Source organism: Panthera onca, chromosome X (genome assembly GCF_046562875.1).
Source record: "Panthera onca isolate mPanOnc1 chromosome X, mPanOnc1 haplotype 2, whole genome shotgun sequence".
NCBI lineage: Eukaryota > Metazoa > Chordata > Mammalia > Carnivora > Felidae > Panthera > Panthera onca.
In genome coordinates, this window is record NC_138357.1 from 71951704 (window position 1) to 71975862 (window position 24159).

At 35.1% G+C, this 24159-nt stretch overlaps 1 protein-coding gene across 1 annotated transcript in view; it reads left to right on the top strand.

Annotated features, from left to right (window-relative positions):
• TEX11 (testis expressed 11) overlaps positions 1-24159 on the top strand; it is a 252528-nt gene that overhangs the window by 116687 nt on the left and 111682 nt on the right. Inside the window, exons 14-16 of the mRNA XM_081792399.1 lie at positions 4761-4912; positions 7774-7859; positions 14488-14625. Of these exons, the coding sequence (XP_081648525.1) occupies positions 4761-4912; positions 7774-7859; positions 14488-14625 (376 nt within the window). The remainder of the gene's footprint in view (positions 1-4760; positions 4913-7773; positions 7860-14487; positions 14626-24159) is intronic.

Below are 24159 nucleotides of genomic sequence, written 5' to 3' on the forward strand. Positions count from 1 at the left end.
AATCATATCTATCACCATTGTTATTGTGACCCTGAATATTATTTTCACAGGAAGTCAGAATAAAATGGGAAAAACTCTGGGGTAAACAGACTTGGCTGCAAATCCTGCATGCTGCTTTTGTGTCTATTTTCTGGATTTCTGAGCCTCAACTGCAAAATGAGTATGATGCAACACACTTTATGGTGTTACTATGAAAATTTAATAAGATAGGGTGTATAAGGTGCTTAATGCACTACTTAGCATAGAACAAATACTCAATATTTGTAACCTTTCATTACTTTCATGACTGACTCTCTTTATGCATTTTCTATGAACAGTATCTTGTATCATGCCATTAAATATTCTTCATTTGTAATGTTTGAAGAAAATTTGGGTTTTTCATGGGGAGAATGATTTTAATAGTTTTTTAATTATTTTTCTCCAGAATTGATGACAGGAAAAGCCAAATTGGGAGTTCTGGTTTTCTTTCCTATAGATTTCTATGTAAAAAAGAAATCTATGTTACATGATTTATATCTATATAGTTATCTTCTGATACTTGGATATCAATTTTTTTCTTTTTCCTCTTTTTAGGTGTTAAGGAGACTACTAGGAGAAAAGGGATAGTGAAAGTTTAAAAATCAAGCAGAACTAAAAAAATTTAAATAAATAAAAACCAAGCAGAACTTTTAGGTAAAGCCTTCTGATTTGAGATGGTTGACAATCAAATTGGCCAAAACCAAAGTTTCATTATATTAGGTGATGCTGGTGGGAATTTAAATTTTTATATGCACTGATTGACATTTCCAAGTTGCCAGCTTCTCCAGCACCCATTCTTTTGGGGGACAAATTGACGGGATCAAAATTTAAAGTGCTCATACTCAGCAGTTTTATTCCTTCGTATTTAAATGTGGTACCTCGCATGTTTACAAGGATATTTGCTGGAACATTGCTTGTAATAGTGAAATATTGAAAACATCCTGAATACCATCAATAGAGGAATAGATTAGAAAAGTAAGTTATCTCTATACTATAAAAATACTATGTGGGAATTAAAAAGTATAAGGTAAATCTATATGTGATGAACTCTAAGACATGGTATTGAGAGAAAAAAAAGCAAAGTATATGTAATATGTCATTTATATATTGTAAAAACTATGTTTAAGTACAGACATATAAATGTACCAGGGAAGGCCCAAAGAAGGTACTTATTAATCTTACAAGTGTCTACCTCTTAGCAAGGGGCTGGTACAGGGTAGGGGTCCAAGGAAATGTAAGCTTTATCTTTGTTATTTGTACTTTTTTATTAAATTTTTAAAAATTTTTGTAAAATACACCTAACATAAAATTTACCATCTTAACCATTTTTAAGTGTCCAGTTCACTATTGTTAAGTACATTCACATTGTTTTGCAACCAATCTCCAGAGCACTCTCTTCATCTTGCAAAACCGAACCTCTATGCCCACTGAACAATAACTCCTGAGTCCCCCTTCCCCAAGCCCCTTGTATATACTAATCTACTTTCTGTCTCTATGAAGGACTAGTATAAGTACCCTATATTAGTGAAATTATACAGTATATTTGCCTTTTTCTGACTGGTGTATTTCACTTAGCATAATGTTCTCAAAATTCAACCATTTTGTAGCGTGTGTCAGAATTCCCTCCCTTTTAAAACCTGCATAATATTCCATTGTATGTATATACTACATTTCATTTATCCATTTAGCTGTTGATGAGACTTAGGTTACTTCCATCTTTTGGCTATTGTGAATAATGCTATGAAAATGGATATACAAATATTTATTTGAGACCCTGCTTTCAGTTATTTCTGGTTTATACCCCAAAACAGAATTACTGGATAATATGGAAATTCTATTTTTAATTTTTTAAGGAACTGCTATATTTTTTCCCATAATAGCTATGTCATTTTACATGCCCACCAACAGTGGCACAAGATGTCCAATTTTTACATCCTCACCAACACTTGTTATTTTTTATTTTTTTTGATAGCACCTATCCTAATGGGTGTAAGGTGGCATCTTAATGTAATTTTGATTCGCATTTCACTAATGGTTTGTGATATTGATTATCTTTTCATGTGATTGTTGCCACTTGTATGTCTTTTTTGGAGAAATGCCTTTTCAAGTTATTTACCATTTTTTAATCTTTTTTTTTAACGTTATTTATTTTTGAGACAGAGAGAGACAGAGCATGAACAGGGAAGGAGCAGAGAGAGAGGGAGACACAGAATCTGAAACAGGCTCCAGGCTCCGAGCTGTCAGCACAGAGCCCGACACGGGGCTCGAACTCATGGACCGTGAGATCATGACCTGAGCCGAAATCGGACGCTTAACCGACCAAGCCACCCAGGCGCCCCTATTTACCATTTTTTAAATCAGGTTGTTTGCTTTTTTTGTTGTTGAGTTTTAGGAGTTCTTTACATATTCTGGATATTAATCCCATATCAGATATGATTTGAAATTTTTTCTCCCATTCCATAGATAGCTTATCTTACTCTGTTGTATCCTTTGTTACACAAAAGTTTTAAATTTTAATGTAGTCCAGTTTATCTATTTTTGCTTTTGTTGCCTGTGATTTTGGTATCATATCCAAGAAATTCTTACCAAATCCAGTATTATGAAGATTTTCCCCTATATTTTCTTCTTTTTAATGTTTATTTATTTTGAGAGAGGGAGAGAGAGAGAGAGAGAGAGCATGCACAAGCATGGGAGGGGCAGAGAGAGGGGGGCAAGAGAGAGAGAATCCCAAACAGGCTCCACACTGTCAGTACAGAGCCTGATGTTGGGGCTTGATCCCACTAACGGTGAGATCATGATCTGAGCCAAAATTGAGTCAGGTGCTCAACTAACTAAGCCATCCAGCCCTGTGTTTTCTTCTAAGAGTTTTATACTTTATTCTGTTTAGGTCATTTGATCCATTTTCAGTTCATTTTTGTATATGGTATAATATAAATGTCCAATTTCATTCTTTTGCATACAGATATCCAATTGTCCCAAGATCATTTATTGAAAAGACTGTTCTTTCCTCCGCTGAATGGTCTCAGCACCCTTGTTGAAAATCATTTGATTATATGTGAGGCATTTTATTTCTGAACTCTGTTCTGTTCCATTGGTGTATATATCTGTCTTTATGCCAGTACCACACTGTTTTGATTACCTTTGTTGTAAATTTTGAAATCAGGAATTGCTAGTCTTACAGCTTTGTTCTTCTGTTTCAGGTTTGTTTTGGCTCTTTGGAGTCCCTTGTAATTCCATATGAATTTTAGGGCGGAGTTTTCCATTTCTGCAAAAAAACAAAAAAAAAACATCATTGGGATTTTCATAGAGATTGATTACATTTATTTTTTTTAAATGTTTATTTATTTTTGAGATAGAGAGCACATGTGAGCCGGGGGAGGAACAGAGGAAGAGGGAAAGAGAGAATCCCAAGCAGTCTCTGTGCTGTCAGTGCAGAGCCCCGTGCCCGGCTAGAAATCAGAACCGTGAGATCATGACCCGAGCCAAAATCAAGAGTTGGGCCCTTAACTGACTGAGCCACACAGGCGCCTCAGTAGGGATTACATTTACATCTGTAGATCGCTTTGGTAGTGTTGGCATCTTAACAATATTACATCTTCTAATCCGTGAGCTGTTTGCATTTTTAAATAATCCAGATATATTGGTGTACTATTTGTGTGATCAAGCATAAATAAACTTTTTAAAGGAGCTGTTGGCAGAGGGAACTGGTAAATTTCTTTTTTTCTCTTTCAGTTTTATTGAGATATAATTGACATTCATCACTGTGTAAGTTTAATGTGTATATCATAGGGGCACCTGAGTGGCTCAGTCAGTTAAGCATCTGACTTCAGCTCAGACCATGATCTCACGATTTGTGGGTTCGAGCCCCGCATTGGGCTCTGTGCCGACAGCTCAGAGCCTGGACCCTGCTTTGGATTCTGTGTCTCCTTCTCTCTCTCCCCCTCCCCAGTCCGTACTCTGTCTCTCAAAAATAAATAAATGTTAAAAAAATTAAAAAAAAATAAAGTATATCATAATGGCCTAACGTGGTCAAAATGCACAAACCTCCAATTATAAGGTAAATAAATACTGGGGGTATTACATACAACATGACTGTAGTTAACACTACTGTATGGTATATTTGGAAGTTGCTAAGCGAGTAGATCCCAAAAGTTCTCATCACAAGGGACTAGTAAATTTCTAATGTCAGTTCATGTGTCTTTGCTTGATCTCATGTTCCAATTTTTATAAATTGGCATTAGTTCTGGAGGCAAAAGCATAAATTAGACATTAGGAGAGAGATGATTATTTGACTGTAGGTGTTCATGACAAGAAAATGTTTGTGGCTGAATAAATTAAACTGAAATTGAATTAAATAGTTTATTGTTTGTTTTTTTTAATGTTTATTAATTTTTGAAAAAGAGAGAGACAGAGTATGAGTGAGGGAGGGGCAGAGAGAGAGGGAGACAAGAATCTGAAGCAGGCTTCAGACTCCAAGCTGTCAGCACAGAGCCTGACGCAGGGCTCAAATCCATGAACCATGAGATCATGACCTGAGCCGAAGTCGGACCCTTAAACAACTGAGCCACCCAGGTGCCCCTAAATAATTTATTGTTAACAAATTGGCTTATTTAGACATGTAATTATATTACCTAAGCTCAGATACAGTTTTATCTTGCATGTTTTGCTCACTGTCAATAGTCCCATTGATCTAAAACCAGTTATTCTATTCATGCCATTTAAAATTGTGTTTCATTGAACAGAGAATTTGTTGGGTTTGATTTAATGAAGATTATCTGTGAACGTTTTAAGTCATCAGAAGATATTGGAAAAGCTCTACTGCTCCACATTGACATGCTTTTACAAAGAAAGGAAGAACTGCTTGCCAAGGAGAAGATTGAAGAAATCATTATAGGTCAGTAGGGTTTCTGCAGGTTTTAGAAAGGTGTTAACATACATATAATTCTTAGATAGATGTCAGAACAGTGGCAAAATTCTTAGGTCAGAGGATTCATTTTTCTAACTTCCTTTTTTTCTCCCTAATCGCCATGAACTGTAACACCTCATGGATTCAGATTCCACATGTTCAGCAAGCTAGAATGAGAAACTAAGCAGAAATAGCAAAACAGCAAAAACATACAAACCTCTGAGCTTAAATCCTCCTATGTAGTGAAAAACTGTGAGATTAGAGACCTAATATCATGATTTCAGTGTGATCTCAAGTAAGCTGTGTGCCTTCTGGCAAGTTAATAACATCTCTGGATCTTGTTTTTTTCTAACTATAAAATTAGAGGTTGTGAGGGGTGCCTGGGTGGCTCAGTCGGTTGAGTGTCTGACTTCAGCTCAGGTCACGATCTAGCGGTCTGTGAGTTTGAGCCCCGCATCAGGCTCTGGGCTGATGGCTCAGAGCCTGGAGCCTGCTTCCGATTCTGTGTCTCCCTGTCTCTCTGCCTCTCCCCCGTTCATGCTCTGTCTCTCTCTGTCTGAAAAATAAATAAATGTTAAAAAAAAATTAAAAAAAAAAATTAGAGGTTGTGAAATACATTCCTATTTTTTTTTTAAGTTTTTATTTATTTATTTTGAGAGAGAGAAAGCACAAGTCGGGGAGCAGAGGGGGTGGGGGAGAGAGAATCCCAAGAAGGCTCCACACTCCATGAAGAGCCAGATGCAGGGCTCGATCTCACCAATTGTGAGATCATGACCTGAGCCAAAATTGAGTTGGGTGCTTAACCGACTGAGCCACTCAGGAGCCCCATTTTTTTTTTTTTTTGCATTCCTGTTTTTAACTTCTTTTTTAACCCCATGATCCTTTCTTAATGCAATCTTATTTGAATCCTGTCCCAAATAAAAGATTAGAGTTTCTGTTAAAGCAGAGATGTAGAACCAGATTTCATCATTTCCCTGACCCTCTATCTCTCTGCAGATTTCTATACCTTGAAGAACACAGATAAGTATGATCCCTTTCTTAGAAAATTCTCACCCCAATACATCCTCCTAACTCTACACATATACAGAGATATAACAGGAGTGATAGTAAATCTTAATACTGGGTTGTATTCTGAGTAATGGTGTAGTAGGTGACTTACTGCTTTCTTTATATTTTACCAGATTTCTTGAATTTTTACAAGTTTGTATCATGTTTTTATAAAAACATAATCATTGATACTTTTTAAAAGGAAATATTTTGAGTAGATAATCTCGAAGAACCTTTTGAACTCTAGATTCTGTGAACCATATTTTACTGATAATACGCTCCTTGCAGACCCTCACTAAGTATCCAGTTATTTTTAGACCCAATTTTGATAAGTTTGATTACCTGGTTTTCCAATCCTTAGGATTTTTTTAATGTTTATTTATTTCTGAGACAGAGAGAGACAGAGCATGAGTCAGGGAGGGGCAGAGAGAGAGGGAGACGCAGAATCAGAAGCAGGCTCTAGGCTCTGAGCCGTCAGTACAGAGCCCGACACGGGGCTTGAACTCACAAACCGTGAGATCATGACCTGAGCCAAAGTCGGTCGCTCAACCTACTGAGCCACCCAGGTGTCCCAACCAATCCTTAGGATTTTAATGGTAGCATATTACAGAGAAAGGGTCTACAGGGAAATACACAGATAATGTGACTACAAGGAAGGAGAAAACTCTACAAATTTTATAAATCAGTTTCAAATACTTTTAATTTAAAATATTTTTTAAAAAACAAAAATCTGTACTATATAATAATTCCCAAAGGTATCACTATGATATGTTAATAGTACAGTAAAATACAATAGCTGTTACTGTTGTTGACCTTGAATGAGCAAATGTTAAATTGTGCTTCAGAAAACTAGAAAGTATACTAAAAAAAACATAATTTATAAAACATAATTTTTAGAAAAATTAAGAACTTTAGTGAAATAATTTAGACTTTTTAAAATAAAAAATTTTATGTTTAATGAAAGTTAACTGTCGCTTTACTAGAAAATGTGTTTATCCAAAATGACTAATTTTCCTAAGATTATAGTTAGCCAGTTTTGTTGTGACACCTAATTATAAACTTACATTCTCAAAGTATATTTTAAGTAATATTCAATAGCTTTTTAGTCTCATGTGAGTTATTTTATCTAAGCCATGGAACAAATTATGTCTGCTGACTGGGCTGGGGCGTCAGAGATTCTTAGTGTTCTTATTAAGAGTTTTGTGGAAATTGATAGTGCCAAAAGGGTAGGAGAGAAGGGACTATAGAATTCTATTACAGTTTAAACTTTACCTTAATCTGTGCTAATGTATTTGAGCCCTGTAAATGTCTAGACCAGAAACAATCAGACATGAGTTACAATTTAAAGTAATAAAGTTTATGTGTAAACGTGGTCTTAAAGTATTTTACAAAGGCTTTAAGGTATAATTGGCCTTTCTTGTGAACTTGATCTGATCTTGTTAGTACATAATAATATAAGCAGTTCTTATTAACGATTTTTAACATTGCTGTCTGTTCATTCACAGTAACATTAAAGCACCAGATGATGATCAAATTTGGAACATGGATAATATGTTAAAAAGAGACTAGGCTGGGAAACTATCACAAATTGATAGAAGAATTACTGTGATTATAGCAAACTCTGATTGTATTACATAATCAGTTTTGCTAGTAAATCTAAAATTGATGATGAAAATCTGTCTGAATGTGATTGTGTTTGTAGCCATTACTTAAAGATTATAGGTTCTGAATATAGTTAGCACTCTTTATTTAATGTGATAGATCTTGATTTTTGTTTTTAGAGCTTGGGTTTTTATTTTCAGGTCACCGAAGAGGAAGAAAACTGAAACCAGAATTAGTGAGCTGTTTTCACAACATTCTGTGGCAGAAAGCTGCCAGAAGTTTTGAGGTTTGGGAGCAATCTATTTTCATTCTTTATCTTCTTTCTCTAATCTAACAAATAAGTGTGTTCACTGAAAAATAATAGAGCATCAAATACTTGAATAATCTCTTTGTTTAGGTACCACCTATGTATTAAATATTCATAATGTAGAATGTTAATGGGCATTGGATAAGAATTTATTTAAAGCTACTAAGATGTGGTTTATCCCCATTAGGAGCTTACAGTGAAGGGGAAATGATGTATCTGATATTAAGATATAGGGAAGTAATTTATTGTAACATGATGAGCAAGAAAGAGTTATATTCCCTTTAAAAAACTGATTTAGAGTACACAGGGGATTTGTAGGGCAATGAAAATATTTTGAATGATACTATGATGATGGGTACTTGTCATTATACATTTGTGTAAGCCCATAGAATATACATCACCAAGAGTGAACCCTAATGTAAACTATGGAATTTGGGTGATTATGATGTGTCCATGTAAGTTCATCAGTTATAATAAATGTACCAATTTGGTAGAGGATGTTGATAATGCGGGAGGCTATGCATGTGTGGGGGCAGGAGGTATATAGCCAATCTCTGTACATTTCCTCTCAATTTTTCTGTGAATCTAAAAACTCTTGTTTTTAAAAAATTTTTTATTAACTTATTTATTAGAGAGAGAGAGCTCACGAGCTGGGGTGGAGAGCAGATGGAGAGAGAGAGAAAATCCCAAGCAGGCTCCGTGCTCTCCATGGAATCTGACACAGGGCTTAATATCATGACCCTGGGATCATGACTTGAGCCGAAACCAAGAGTCAGACACTCAACTGACTGAGCCACCCAGGTGCCCCAAACCTAAAACTGCTTTTTAAATAGGTATTGTGCAATAAAAATGCCAAAAAGTAGTAATATTTTTTCTCTTTACAAAAGAATCCAGGTTTATTGTAGAAAAATTTGAAACTTCAGACAAGTTTTTTTTTGTTTTGTTTTGTTTTGTTTTGTTTTGTTTTTTTTAGAAAGTAAAGAATACACGTGCCTGGCTGACTCAGTGAAACATGTGACTCTTGATACTGGGATCGTGAATTCAAATCCCATGTTGAGTGTAGAGCTTACCTTAAAAAAAAAACTTAAGAATACTCAAAAACACAGGCAGTAATTTATCTGACATTGGTGGTAGCAACATTTTTCTAGATATGTCTCCTGAAGCAAGGGAAACAAAACCAAAAATAAACTATTGGGACTGCATTAAAATAAAAAGAATCTGCATAGCAAAGGAAACAGTCGATAAAACTAAAAGGCAATCTTTGGAATGGGAGAAGATACTTGTAAATGACATATCCATTAAAAGGTTAGTATCCAAAATATATATAAAGAAGTGATACAACTCAGTCTCCCCGCAAATAATCCAGCTAAAAATGGACAGAAGACATGAAGAGACATTTCTCCAAAGAAGACATCCAGATGTCCAGCAAACACATGAAAAGATGCTCAACATCACTCATCATCAGGGAAATGCAAATCAAAACTATAATGAGACACCACTTCACACCTCTCAAAATGGGTAAAGGAAAAAAAATGAGAAACCACAAGTGTTGGTGAGGATGTGGAGAAAAAGGAACCCTCTTTCACTGTTTGCAGGAATGGTACGGCTGCCCTGGAGAATGGTATGGTGGTTCCTTAAAAAGTGAATAATAGAACTACCCTACTAACCAGTAATCACACTACTGGGTATCTATCCAAAAAATATAAAAACACTAATTCAAAGGGATGAATGCACCTATTACTGTAAATAATAACAGCATTATTTACAATAGCCAAATTGTGGAAGCAGCCCAAGTGTCCATTGATAGATGAATGGATAAAGAAAAAGTGGTATATATATACAATGGGATATTAATCAGCCATAAAAAAGAATGAGATCTTGCCATTTGCAATGACATGGATGGAACTAGAGAGTATTATGCTAAGTGAAATAAGTCAGGCAGGGAAAGACAAACACCATATGATTTCACTTATATGTGGAATTTAAGAGACAAAGCAAGTGAGCAAAGGGGAAAAAAAAGAGAGACAAACCAAGAAACAAACTCTTAACTATAGAGAACAAAATGATTGTTATCTAAAGGGTGGTATGTGGGGGGATAGGTGTTTGTAGCCATAGGTGAAATAGGTGATGGGAATTAAGGACTGCGGTTGTCATGATCAGTACTGGGTGATGCATGGAATTGTCGAAGCACTGTATTGTACACATGAAACTAATAGAACACTGCAAGGTAACTACACTAGAATTAAAATAGACATAAAAACAATAAACAACCTAACTTTATACCTCAAGGAACTAGAAAAAGAATAAGCCCAAAGATAGCAGAAGGAAGGAAACAACAAAAAGCAGGAGCAGAAATGAATGAAATAGAGATTTAAAAAACAGTAGAAAATTTCAGTGAAAATGAGAGTTGGTTTTTTGAAAAGATAAATGAAATTGACAAATGTTTAACTAGACTAACCAGGAAAAAAAGACAGCAAACTCAAATAAAATTAGAAATGAAAGGGGAAACATTACAATTGATACCACATAAATACAAAGGATTATAAGAAGCTATAGTGAACAATTATATGACAACAAATTGGATAACTTAGAAGAAATGCATAAATTTCTAGAAATACACAATGTATCTAGGTTGAATCATGAACAAATAGAAAATGTGAACAGATAATAATGATTTGAGGAGATTGAATCAGTAATCAAAAATCTCCCAATGAAGTAATGGCTACTACCAAATGGTTTCACTGGTAAAATTCTACCAAACATTTGAAGAAGAATTAATGCCAATTTGTTCTCAAACTCACACTTATCCCAGACACTTCCAAACTAATTTTACATGGCCAACATTGACCTGACAAAGCCAGACAAGGACACTACAAGAAAAGGTAACTACAGGCCAATATCCCTGATGAACAAAACCCTCAACACAATACAAGCAAACTGAATTCAACAGCATTTTAAAAGGATTTTACCCAATGACCAAGTAGGATTTTCCTCTGGAATGCAAGGATGGTTTAACATCTGCAAGTCAGTAAATATGATACATCACATTGAACAGAATGAAGGATAAAAATCATATGATTATATCAATAAATGCAGAAAAAAACATTTCACAGAATTCAGCATCCTTACGTTATGAAAACTCAACAAATTAGGTGTAAAAGGAATGTACCTCAACATAATAAAGGCCTTACATGACAAGCCCACAGGTAACATCATATTCCATGGTGAAAAATGGAAAACTTTTCATCAAAGATCAGGAACTAGACAAGGATGTTCATTCTTACCACCTCTATTCAACATAGTATTGAAGGTCCTAACCAGATCATTTAGGCAAGAAAAATAAATAAAAGGCATTCAAATTGGAAAGGAAGAAGCAAAATTGTGTTTACAGATGACATAATATTATATATAGAAAACCTTAAAGACTCCACCAAATAAAACTGCTGAAGAAATTCAGTGAAATTGCAGGATATGAAATCAATATACAAAAATTAGTTGCCCTTTTAGGTATAATCCATGAACTATCTGAAAAAGAAACTAAGAAAACAATCCCATTTAACATGGCATCTAAAATACTTAAAAATAAATTTAACCAAGGAGATGAAAGATCTGTACACTGAAAACTGTAAGACATTGATGAAAGAAATTGAAGACACAGATAAATGGAAAGATATCTTGTGTTTGCAGATTGGAAGAATTAATAGTGTTAAAATATTCATACTAGCCAAAATATCTACAGGAAAACCTGTCATTTGTAACAACACAGATGAATCTGGAAGACATTATGCTAAGTGAAGAAAGACAGACACAGAAAGACATATACTGTGTGATCTCAGTTTATATGTGGAATCTAAAAGAGTCAAACTCAGGGCGCCTAGGTGGCTTAGTTGGTTGAGTGTCCAACTTCAGCTCAGGTCATTATCTTGCGGTCCATGAGTTCGAGCCTGCGTCAGGCTCTGTGCTAACAGCTCAGAGCCTGAAGCCTGCTTTGGATTCTGTGTCTCCCTCTCTCTCTGCCCCTCCCCTGCTTGTGCTCCGCCTCTCTCTCTCAAAAATAAACATTTTTTAAAAATAAAAAAATAAACAAACAAACAAATAAATAAATAAATAAATAATTCGAACTCCTAAAAACAATAGAATGGTAGTTATCAGGGTTTGGGAATTGGGGGAATTGGGGGTATGTTGGTCAAAGGATACAAACTTCAGTTTTTGAATGAATAAGTTACAGAGACCTAAGTTACTTCATGATGCCTATAATTATAATAATGTATTGTGTACTTGGAATTTGCTAAGAGAATAATTTTTAGGTGTTTTCACCACAAAAAAGGTAACTATTTGAGGTGGTGGATATGTTAATTAGCTTGATTGTGGTGATTATTTCACAATGTATTCATATATCAAAATGTCTTCTTTTACTCCATAAAATCAGGTACTGCAAAATAGAATGGCATTCTTGTTTTCTTTTAGAGGGCCTGTATTTCTTTACTGAGCAGATGTAAAATTACTTCAGAATTCTCTTCTATTATTCTGTATCCTTCCCCTCATTTTCCAGTCTTGCAGGATGTTTATTTTTAAACTCCCATTTCCATCCTTGGAGAAGAATATAATCTTAATTCTAAATAGTCAAAGGCAATGTTGGAGCTAAACAGTATAGCTGTTTCCAGTTACAGAGTGTTTTATTCCATTTGGGTCCTAATGGCTCTTGTTCTTCATTGAAAATGTGAAGCTTCATGATAGAGGGTCCAAGAGACTCATCTTCCTTACCTTGGTGTGCATGAGCAATCCGAATTTTCTTAGCTTAAAAAAAAGTTATCCAGGTTATTTCTATCATTTTTCCTAATGGTGTCTTACCACTGAAAATTTGTTGGTGCCTCAAAAGTGAAAAAAAAGCAAAACAAACATTCTACAAAAACACAGTGGCATTTTATTATAAGAGTGAAAACCTAGAAATCAATGAGATATCCAATATTAAGAAAATCATTGCGTATTAACTTAATATAAATATTCCTTAAATTGACAACTGTTGAGACTCCATAATAACATAGTTTAACATTTACAAAACAAAGTCAAATGGAGAGAATAGGACGTGAAACTCTAACATAAGCTATGATTGCAACTATATACAAATACAAAAGGACAAAGTTAAAATGGAATGTAGAAAAATAAAAATAGCTGTATTAGCATGGTGAATTATGGATATTCTCTTTTAAAAATTTTATCACTGTCATTTTAATAACTTAAAAATTAGATTTTGAGTTTTCTAGGGTAGTTCATTACCCCTCAGACTTTTCATCCTACACGTGACGTTTCTTTTTAAAAATTTATTGAGGTAAAATTGAGAAAATTATATAAGTGTACAATATGATTTGGTTAGGTATATGTATACATTGTGAAAGAGTTCTAACCATTGATTTAATTAACATATTTGTCACCCTTTTCTGGCGAAAACACTTAAGTCCTACTCTCTTAGCAAAACTCAGTTATACAATACAGTATTATCAGCTATAGTCACCATATTATACATTAGATCTTCAGGCTTTTTTCATCTTATAACTGAAAGTTTGTACCATTTTACCAACCTCTCCCCATTTCCCCTACCCCTTCCCCTCACAACCACTATTGTACTCTCTGTTTCTATGAGTTTGACTGTTTGTTTTCAGATTCCACATATAAGTGATCACATGAAATATTTGTCTCTTTCTGGCTTATTTCACTAGTATACTAGTCCTCCAGGTTCATCCTTGTCTCAAATGGCAGGATTTCCCTCTTTTTTATGGCTGAATAAGATTCTATGACATACATATACCATATTTTCTTTATCCGTTCATCAGTAAATGGACACTTGGGTTTTTTATAGCTTGACTAATTGTGAATATTTAACATGGGAGTACAGGTATCTCTTTCACATAATGAAGTGGGATTGCTGGATCATATGGTAGATCTAATTTTAATTTCTTGAGAAACCTCGATACTATTTTCCATGGTGATCCTACCATTTTACATTCCCACCAATATCATACAAGGTTTCCCTTTTCTCCACATCTTCACTAACATTTATGATCTTTTGCTTTTTGATGATAGCAGTTTTTGATGTGAGATGGATGACATCTCATTGTGGTTTTGATTTGCATTTTCTGAAAGATTAGTGATGTTGAGCACCTTTTCTTGTACCTGGTGACCATTTATATGTCTTCTTTGGAAAAATGTCTATTCAGATCCTTTGCCCATTTTTAAATTGGATTTTTTTTTTTACTATTGAGTTGTAGGAGTTCTTTGTATATTTTGGATATTAACCCTCTATTGACTATGTGCTTTGCAGATATTTTCTCCCATTTCATAGGTTGCCTTTTACTTTTGTTGATGGTTTCTGTGAAATTTCTAATATGGGGAAAGGAGAGAATATTAATTGTCACTTTATCTGTAACTTACACTGATCCAGATGGATCATAAAATTTACTTATAACTCAACTAGAGAGGGTGTTGTGGTTTTGTTGCCTGAAAAGGAAAATAAAACAATCTTTTGTTTTTTTTCTAGAGGTGACTTAGAAAAATTAAGGTCAAATGTGGAGATACCTCTGTAATTTTCTTATTTCTTTTTAAACTTCAGGTACAAAATTATGCTGAAGCCCTAAACTGGTACCATTATTCTCTGAGATTTTATGCAATCGATAAAACGGATCTGGACTTGGCCAAGCTGCAGAGGAATATGGCTTCCTGTTACCTGCATTTGAAACAACTTGATAAGGTCCTTTGATTTATCTATTTTTCAGTGGCAGAAAATGTCACGTGCAATGGCAGAGAGATAGACACAGTTTGGTGTGACATCTTGGCTATTAGGTTAGAATGTCTGAGAGTTTCTTCATATAAGATGAACTCAAATTGATATTTTCCTGATTGGGACTTCCCAGAAGGAGAGAATTAGGAAAACCATTAATTCCATTAGTTACTGGGGGGGGGGGAGTTGGCACCTTTTTCTGAAAAGTAATATATCATTGGAACTTTTAAGCAAAGTTGTCTGCTACTAACCATTTGCAGCATTGTCCTTTGAAACAGACTAAATTATAAGGTATGCTTTTATTGGTCAAGCATTCAGTGTGGGAAAATACTTGTATAAAATGGTCTTTTACTTACTGGGTAACCTGTTGCCTATACAACCACTCTAGAAAATGTTTAGCATTTGATTGTTTATCAGGACAAAATTCTAGGAGGTGAATGAGAAAACAACTTATTTAAAGATAAACCATTCATATTTCCCAAAGCAATTGGGACATTTCTTCCTTTGGGTATCATGTAGTATGCACATATTGGGGAAGGGTATTGGCTTGTGGAAGAACAGGTGAAAAGGACAAGTGTGGACCCAGATAAAATATGAAGGCCTTTGTTGCTTTTCAGGTTTTAATGATAAGTTTAGGGGGGGATATGTGATTAAGGGTTGTAATTCCAGACATTTTCTTTGAGTTTTTGTTTACTTTGAGGGGTTGTTTATTTGACTAAATACTTCAAATTTTCTTTCAAAACAATATTTACCATTTAGTTTATATATTCAAAATTCATAGTTCTAGAAGAGAAGTTGAAACGTTACTTAGTTCATGATATTTCAGCACAGGCTAGCACTTAAGTGTTTCAGAAAGACAGTTGACTACTGTTTACTGAAAGTCCTGAAAAAGTTATCACACAGATTTTGTTACCTAATTCATTATATTTCTGCATAGGATACTATTAACTATTTCAGAAAGATAGTTGCTTACTGCTTACTTGAAGACTTAAAGAAGGTGATAAGAAAGTTACTGTAACTTCCATGATTTATGTTGGCCTGGCAGATTGCGAAGGACCTGCACCTGGAGCCAGACATGCCATTTGTGGGGAATGGTTGCATTTTCACACCAAGGAAGGATATCTGTTCAGCTAATGCCAACGGAAAGGGCACGGCACAAGATACTATGATAGCCTCTGAGGTTACAGACGTGAACAAGACGTAGTTGCCTTTGATTTCAACCAAGCAGTTGGCATCAGGGTATTTTAATAGGCAGATAAACAGATCATGGCAAGGAAGAAAATCTAAGTGTTGGAAATATTCTATAAGTTAGGCATGCAAATAGTTGGTATCATATAAGTATATCAGCAGGGAACAGGTCTTCAGCCATAGAGATTTGGATTCAAAGGCAGAACTCAAATCTTTATGTAGACAGACTAGAAAGAGCAAGGTAGAGTTCCAAACCTAAAGGGATGAGAATACAAGGCTGTTTTAAAGGTCAGGAATAGCAGGCCAGGCTGGAATGCAGTTCCTAGGAGAATATGAAGTGAGTAGACACAATCTTTCAAGACTTGAAGCAGTGCTTCTTTTTTTTTTTTTTTAAAGTAATCTATACCCAATGTAGGGCTCGAACTCAAGACACTGAGATCAAGAGTCACATGTTCCACCAATTGAGCCATCCACGCACCTCGAAGCAGTGCTTCTTAAGTCTCCTCTAACAAATATGAAGTTTGATCCTAGAGCCTAATATAGGACTTAGTCTATAATTTGGAGTTCAAATGGTATTGGTAGAAGGGGAAGAAGAAAAGAGCAGGAAACCAGGCCCATCCTAATAGTGTATGTTCAGTATGCGATTATATCACTTAAGGCCAGATTGGTGGTGAAGCCGAAGGTTATTTTCAGTATGATCAATGTAATCTTGTTTGATTACTGTTAGTGTATTTTTCTCTTTCATCCTTCCTGTCTCGAACTTAAACATTGATTTGGTACCCTTCATATGTAAGGAATACTCTCCTATGCACTAAGACAGAAAGGTGAGAAGAAGTAACACAGTCCATTATATTTTACTATTTTACTGTTCCCACCTTGTTAATTTTCATCGTCTGCTTTTTTTTTTCACTCCTTCCCTTGAGCTGTTTGAATGCTATTCAGGAAATTTATGAAACCATGTTTATTGGATCTGCTAAAATTTCATAGTTTTTCAGCTAGGCACTCTGTAAAACGGACTCTTGTTAACTTTCTGTCATATTCCTCACAATGGTGATTCCAGGATTTTTTTGTTTTTAAGCCCCCATACCTTACCCTTCCCTTTATCAAACAACTTTATCTTAAAAAAAAAAAACAAAAAAAAAACGTTATCTTGTGGCGTGCCTGGGTGGCTCAGTCGGTTGAGCGTCCCGCTTTGGCTCAGGTCATGATCTCACGGTTTGTGAGTTCAAGCCCCATGTCGGGCTCTGTGCTGACAGCTCAGAGCCTGGAGCCTGTTTTGGATTCTGTGTCTCCCTCTCTCCTGGATTCTGTGTCTGCCTCTCTCTCTGCTCCTCCCCTGCTCGTGCTCTGTCTCTCTCTGTCTCAAAAATAAATAAACATTAAAAAATTTTTAAAAAAAACTTTATCTTGTAAGTTTCTGAACTTGCAGCCACTAACATGAACTTCATCAACTTCTCCTTTCTTTACTCATCTCTTTACTCTTTCTTCCTTATCTCTTAGAAAGAACATTCTCTGGAAACCTTCTCTACCAATCTCACTTTAGCTCTTTAATATTTTTCTCTCAACTATTTCTTTCCTTGTCACTACAGTTATTTTGAGGTCTTTTTTATTCAGAAACCTTTCTTCATTCTTGTCATCCTACTCAAATTACAGTTCTCTCTTTGTCCTTCCTTTTTTCACCAATCTTTTTAACCTAAAATTAATGCTGACATTTTTTTAGTGTCCATTTATTAAAAAAAATGTTTATTGACTATTATACATTAAGTACTGTCCTAGGCATTGGAGTATAGTAATGAACAAAGTAGACATAAACACCTATACCCATGGAGTTTATCGTTCTACTAGGAGAGACAGACAATAAAAAGATGAATATTATGGTATATTACAGAAGTCAACAAATTTTCTGTAAAGAACCAGGTAGTAAATATTTTAGGTTTTCTAGGCCATACAGCCTTTGTTGTAAATACTCAACTCTGATTTTGTACCATGAAAGCAATTGTAGGCCATATGTAAACAATTTGGCATGGTTGTGTTGTAATAAAACTTACTTAGGAACACTGAAATTTGAATTTCATATAATTTTCATGTGTAATAAAATATTATTCTTCTTTGGAATTTTTTCAACCTTTCAAAAATGTACAACCCTTCTTAGTTTGTGGACTGTACAAAAATAGATGGTGGTCTAGAAGTGGCCCAAATGCCATAGTTTTCTGACCCTGTTATATTAAATAGTGGTAAGTGCTAAGGAGAAAACTAAGCAGGAAAGGGTGGCATTAAATATTTTAGAAGAGCAATGAAGGGTTGAAATTTTAGATAACAGTGGCCAAGGAAGGCCTCAGTGAGAAGGTGGCTTTTGAATAGAGACCTGAGGAAGTGAGGGATCTGGCTATGTGGATATCTGAAAAAACAGCAGTCCAAATAGTGGGAATTGAAAGTGCAAAGGTTGTGGGGATAGGAGCATACCTGGGGTATTTGAGGGATAGCAAAAGGACTAATGTGGCTGCAACAGAAGTAATATTAGGAAAAGCAGAAGCTGTGATCAGGGAAGTAGTGGGGAAACAGATCCCATAAGAAAGACATTGTAGGTCATTGTAACGATTTATGTCATTAACTCTGAGTGAGATGGGAAGCTAATGAGGGGCCTTGGGCAGAGGAATCACATGATATGACTTGCATTTTAATAAGATCACTCTTATCACTGTGTTGGATAGACTAGGGTGGGTGCAAGGGTGGAAGCAAGGAGACCAGTTTGGAGGCCATTGAAATAACAAGGCAAGAGATGAGGTGGCATGGACCAGTGCGGAAGAATTGTGGATCGGGATCAGATTCTGGATAGATTATAAAAGTAAAGATGATAGAATTCCCTGACATACTAGACAGGGTAGAAGAGAAAGAATAGACAAGGCTGACTCTAAGGTTTTTGGCCTCACCACCTACTCCCCACTTGATTTTTACATCTATGATTCTATAAACTGCTCTTTTGAAGACAAGTGACCTTTTAATGATCAAGTCTAATCTTTTCTCAGTCCTTCTTGTCTTCTGATCTCTCTAGAACAAAACAGTATAATACTGTCAACCACTTCATCCTTCTAGAAACCTTCTCTTTGGCTTCTATGACATCTTCTCTTAATCCTATTTATTATTCTGACTATTCTTTATCTATTTCTGTTACTGTCTCTTTTCACCAAATAAATATTGGATGAGGGCAAGTACTATGTTTATCCTGTTCACTATTTTATCCCTAACACCCACAACCATGCTTTCAATAAACATTTGTTGAATGAATTTATTCTCTGATCTCTCTTTTTTCTTCTGTACACTCTACCCTCAGTAATCCTTTTTAGCTTCAACTCTTCATTCCCAAATCTGTATGTCTAGCCCTGATCTCTGTCATAGCCCACATTCACTTTTATACTATCTTTGGGTATATCCAGCTCTTGTCTAAGACTGAAATTTTAGATTCATGGATTCCTTCTTTTCTATTCATCATGTGCCATGTCTGATCAATTCTACCTCTGCAATATTTTTGCCAGCTGTCTCCTCTTCCATCTTTACCTCACTACTCTAATCCAAGCTTTCATCACCTCTATGACTATTAGAATAATATTTTAACAGTTACAGGGAGCCACTCGATAGTCTTCAGTGGCTCCTTGTAAATAAAGACCAAATTCCTTAGTTCTAGTGTCCTCCAGAATCCATAAATAATGATCCTGTTTTATTTCCATTACATGTATACTATGTTTAGCCTGAATTGAATTATTTGTAGCTTCCTAACCATGATCTATGCTTTTCTACCTCTGTACCCTTTTCCATGCTTCTCCATTGCAAAATACCTCTTCGCTGCATCCCTACATTATGAAATTTCCCTTTTCAGAGCCTATCCTAGTGACAGTCTTAGCTTTATAAGGAAATTTCTGAGTCTTGCTCTTCCACTAAAACTTTGTAACATTTCTGTTTATACCCAGGTGCTTATGTTCTGCCTTGTGTTCTAGTTATTTATATACCTGACTTAGTCCCCTATTAGATTGCCACCTCCTTGAGGGAGGGACCATAGCTTACCTTTATTTTCCCTGATAGCTAGCATAGAGCCTAATGCATAGTGAACACTCATTACATAAAGAATAGTCATAGAAACTCAATAAATACCTGTCAGTTTCTTGTGATGAAAGGAATTGCACTTGTTCATGCTATTTCTGATAATTGGAAACTAAAAGTGATCAAGATCTGTGCTTGATTATCAGAACTGAAGGAGATTGTATTATATTAGAAATCACCCCATTATTCCTTTCTATCATTTCTTTTCCTTTTGGAAGAGGGAAACACATTTTGTTTTATTTTTTTTAAATGAAATACTAAATCATATTTCAGAAGTTAATTTGGGTGGGTCAAAGGAGTTGGAGAATATATTCCTCTAAACTCTTAGTAGATTATGTTACAGATTCCTTAGTTCATGCATTTAGCAACATCCTTTTGAGATAGCAATTCTAAATATAGGTAATTTCTTTGGTTTATTTTTGAAATCATATAAATGTATATTTTTCATTGCCATTATCCACTGAGTATCTCCAATACTTTGTTTGAGACAATATTAAACTATGTAGTTTCATAGACATCAACTCTGAGTTTCTAGTACCTTAAGTCCAGTATCTTAATTTTATTATATTATTTTTGAGAGTTTTTAAGTGGTTTGTGTAAGTCATAGGCTTGAATAGACAGATTTAGTGGGTCTAAGTATAGGAGCAATTGATCAGAACTTGATATAATGAGATTTTGTTGCAAATCATAACAAAACCTTAATTTTCATTAAGAGATGGGTAATATTTTGGTGATCTTGGTAAACGGTAATATTCAGCTGAGCATTCTTTAACTCAGTGCAGAAATCTCATCCTCAGGTAACAACTGCAATTTAGCTACATGAAATATCATTAGTACTACTCTAGATTGATGAAATTAAAGCACATTCTCAAAGCACAGTGTGGTGATAAGACTTACAAGATAAGACTTTTTATAGAATATTTATATAACCTAAAGTGAAGACAACCACGTCTCATGTGTCGGTTTTACATTGGTTCTATTTACTATATAGAGTTTTAAAATCATGCCATTCCATTGTAGGACTGAAAATGACCTTGTGATCAGAAGAAATAAACTAGTAATGTTCACTAGGTGGCACTGTGGGCTTTGTTTCTATTATAATAGCTTTTCATTGATTTTGTGATGCTTTGGCAGGTATAGCTGTTCCCACAAATGTATCTGTATGAATATAAAAGAAAACACAAGTAAAAATGAGACGAAGTTCTGTTGTAGCTCATTCTTGATACAGCTATACCATAAAAATACTGTAATTGAGGTTTCAAGTCAACAAATATTTATTGAATGCCTAATTTGTGCCTGGAATTATAGAATAAGTAGAATACATGATCCTTTCTATATAGATCAGCTTAAAGTATTACTGTAGAAACAAAGTTTACATGTACAACATAATTACAAAGTAATAAAAGTACACATTCAAATATCAAGTAGTGTGGTATATATATATCATATGAATTTAGAATCAGAATATGTCGATGAAGCTTTATGAATACTGACTATGAATACTGTATGAATGACTTTATGAATACTGACAGAAGCTTTTTTTTTTTTAAACATTTATTTATTTATTTATTTTTGAGACAGAGAGAGACAGAGCATGAACGGGGTAGGGTCAGAGAGAGAGGGAGACACAGAATCTGAAACAAGCTCCAGGCTCTGAGCTGTCAGCACAGAGCCTGACGCGGGGCTCGAACTCACGGACCGCGAGATCATGACCTGAGCTGAAGTCGGACCCTTAACCGACTGAGCCACCCAGGCGCCCCTGACTGAAGCTTTATGAATATGTACATATGACTTAAAGCTGAAAAGAGTAACTAATATGTCAGAAGACAGAGTCAGATAGATAATCACACCTCAATAGGCTGAAATGGTGATCCCATTTGAACAAGATGCAGATCCAGTTATGGGAATAACAAAATATTCCATACTTGGATCCCCCAAAACAACTGTACAAGAACAGAATAGATGAAATGTCACTTAACAGTAGTACAGGTAGGGGCGCCTGGGTGGCTCAGTCCGTTAAGCATCCGACTTCAGCTGAGGGCATGATCTCGCGGTTTGTGAGTTCCAGCCCCGCGTCGGGCTCTGTGCTTACAGCTCAGAGCCTAAAGCCTGCTTGGGATTCTGTGTCTCGCTCTCTCTCTGCTCCTCCTCTGTTCACGCTCTGTCTTTCTCTGTCTCAAAAATAAATAAAACATTTTAAAAAATTAAAAAAAAAACAGTAGCACATGTAAAAGATTTGTTGTTTTTAGTTGACTGTGAGCTCAACATAAGCCAATAATGCTAAGAAAATTAATTCAAATTAAGTTGTGTCAATAGAAATGTGAAGGAGTGGTAATCGCCCTGTATTCTGCTCTGGTTATAGCATACCTGCAGTATTGTGTAGGACTAGGAGGCAACACTTTTGAAGGATGATTTTGACAAACTCTAAATAGAGTGCCAAGGGGTAGGCACTCAGGGTGGTGAGACCACTCAAACCATCTTACTTGAAGAATAGTTAAAAGTAGATAGGGATTTTAAACTTGGAAAATGGAAGATTTAGAAGGAACATTAATAGCTTCCTCCTAATATTTGAATGAATGCCAATGATCAAAAGAATTATATTTATTTCATGCATATTTCCATGGGTGAGACATATAGGGAGTAAGATTTCAGGTCATCATAAGGAAACTCTGTCTAATGATTAGACCTGTCCCAAACTGAAATGGATTTTCTTAAAATATAGTAAATTCCCTCTCCCTGAAGGTATTTAAGCAGAGACTGAATGACTGACTACTTGGTGTGAGTGTTATAAAGAAGATTCAAGCATCAGAAGAATTTTTTTGACTAAGAGAATCTTCCAACCATATCGGTCTAAGATATTATAGTCTGGCAAAATCTATAAATAGTCAAAGAAGATTTTTTGGAGTTCATAAGTTCAAAGATTGTTGAATTTTTAGAACCAAAGGGGCTCTTACAAATCATTATTAATTTACTTTAAAAATTGAATTTATTGAAGTATAATTTACACTAAAAACCACCCCAGTATACCCACTACCTCAATCTAGTTATAGAATATCTTCACTACCTCAGAAGATTCCTTTGTGCTCCTTCCAAGTCAGTCCCCATCTACACTCTCGGCCCCAGGCAATGACTAATACACTATTCATCACTATTGATTAGATTTACTTATAGATTTATCTAGATTTACAGAGTTTCATATACATGTAATCATACAGTCTGTGCTTTCTTTTGGTCTAACTTCTTTCATCATAATGTTTCAGAGAATCACTCATGTTGTTACATATATCATTAGATTGTTCCTTATCATTCCTGAGTAATATTCCATGGATATATCACAATTTGTTTATCCATTTATCTATTGGTGGACATTTTGGTTGTTTCCAGTTTGAGGCTATTATGTATAATGCTACTATGAACATTCAAGGCAGAAGTCTCTGTATAGATATTTGTTTTGATTTCTCTGGGGAAGTATCCAGAAGTGGAATTGCTGAGTTATGGTAAGTTATATGGTAACAATATTTCTAAGTTTATAAGAAACCACCAAAGTGTTTTCCAAAGGAGTTTTACCATTTTACATTCCTGCCATCAATGGATGAAGGTGCCAGTTCATCCACATCCTTGTCAACATACGGTATTTTCAACTTTTTAATTTCTATAATTCTAGTAGGTATGTTGTGGGTTTGTTTTAATAAAGTCAAATTTATTATATTTTCTGTTATGGTTTGTTTATTATGTCCTTAGAAATCTTTTCTTGCCCCAGGATGAAAGAATTTTTCTTCTGTGCTTTCTTTTTTTTCACTTTTGATATGTTTTATTATAGCATTCCTAATAAGCTGGGCTGTACATTGGCTGTACATTTCTTCTATGCTTTCTTATAGACATTTTATAGTTTTAGCTGTTTTTAGACCTGTGTTCCATTTTGAGTTAATCTATGTGTGTGTGTGTATTTGTGTGTGTGCACATAAAGAAGAGAGAGACAGAGATAAAGGTTAAGGTTCATTTTCCCCCCATACAGATTCCATGTTCTTCTAGTACCAGTATTGAAAGACTGTCCTTACCCAATTGAATTATCTTGGCACCTTTGTCAAATATCAGGTGATCATAAATATTGAGATCTGCTTCTGTACTCTGTTCTATTCTGTACTCTATTCTGTTGATTCCATTGATTTCTTTGTATATGTCCTTATGCTAATAATACCTCACGGTCTTGACTAATGTTGT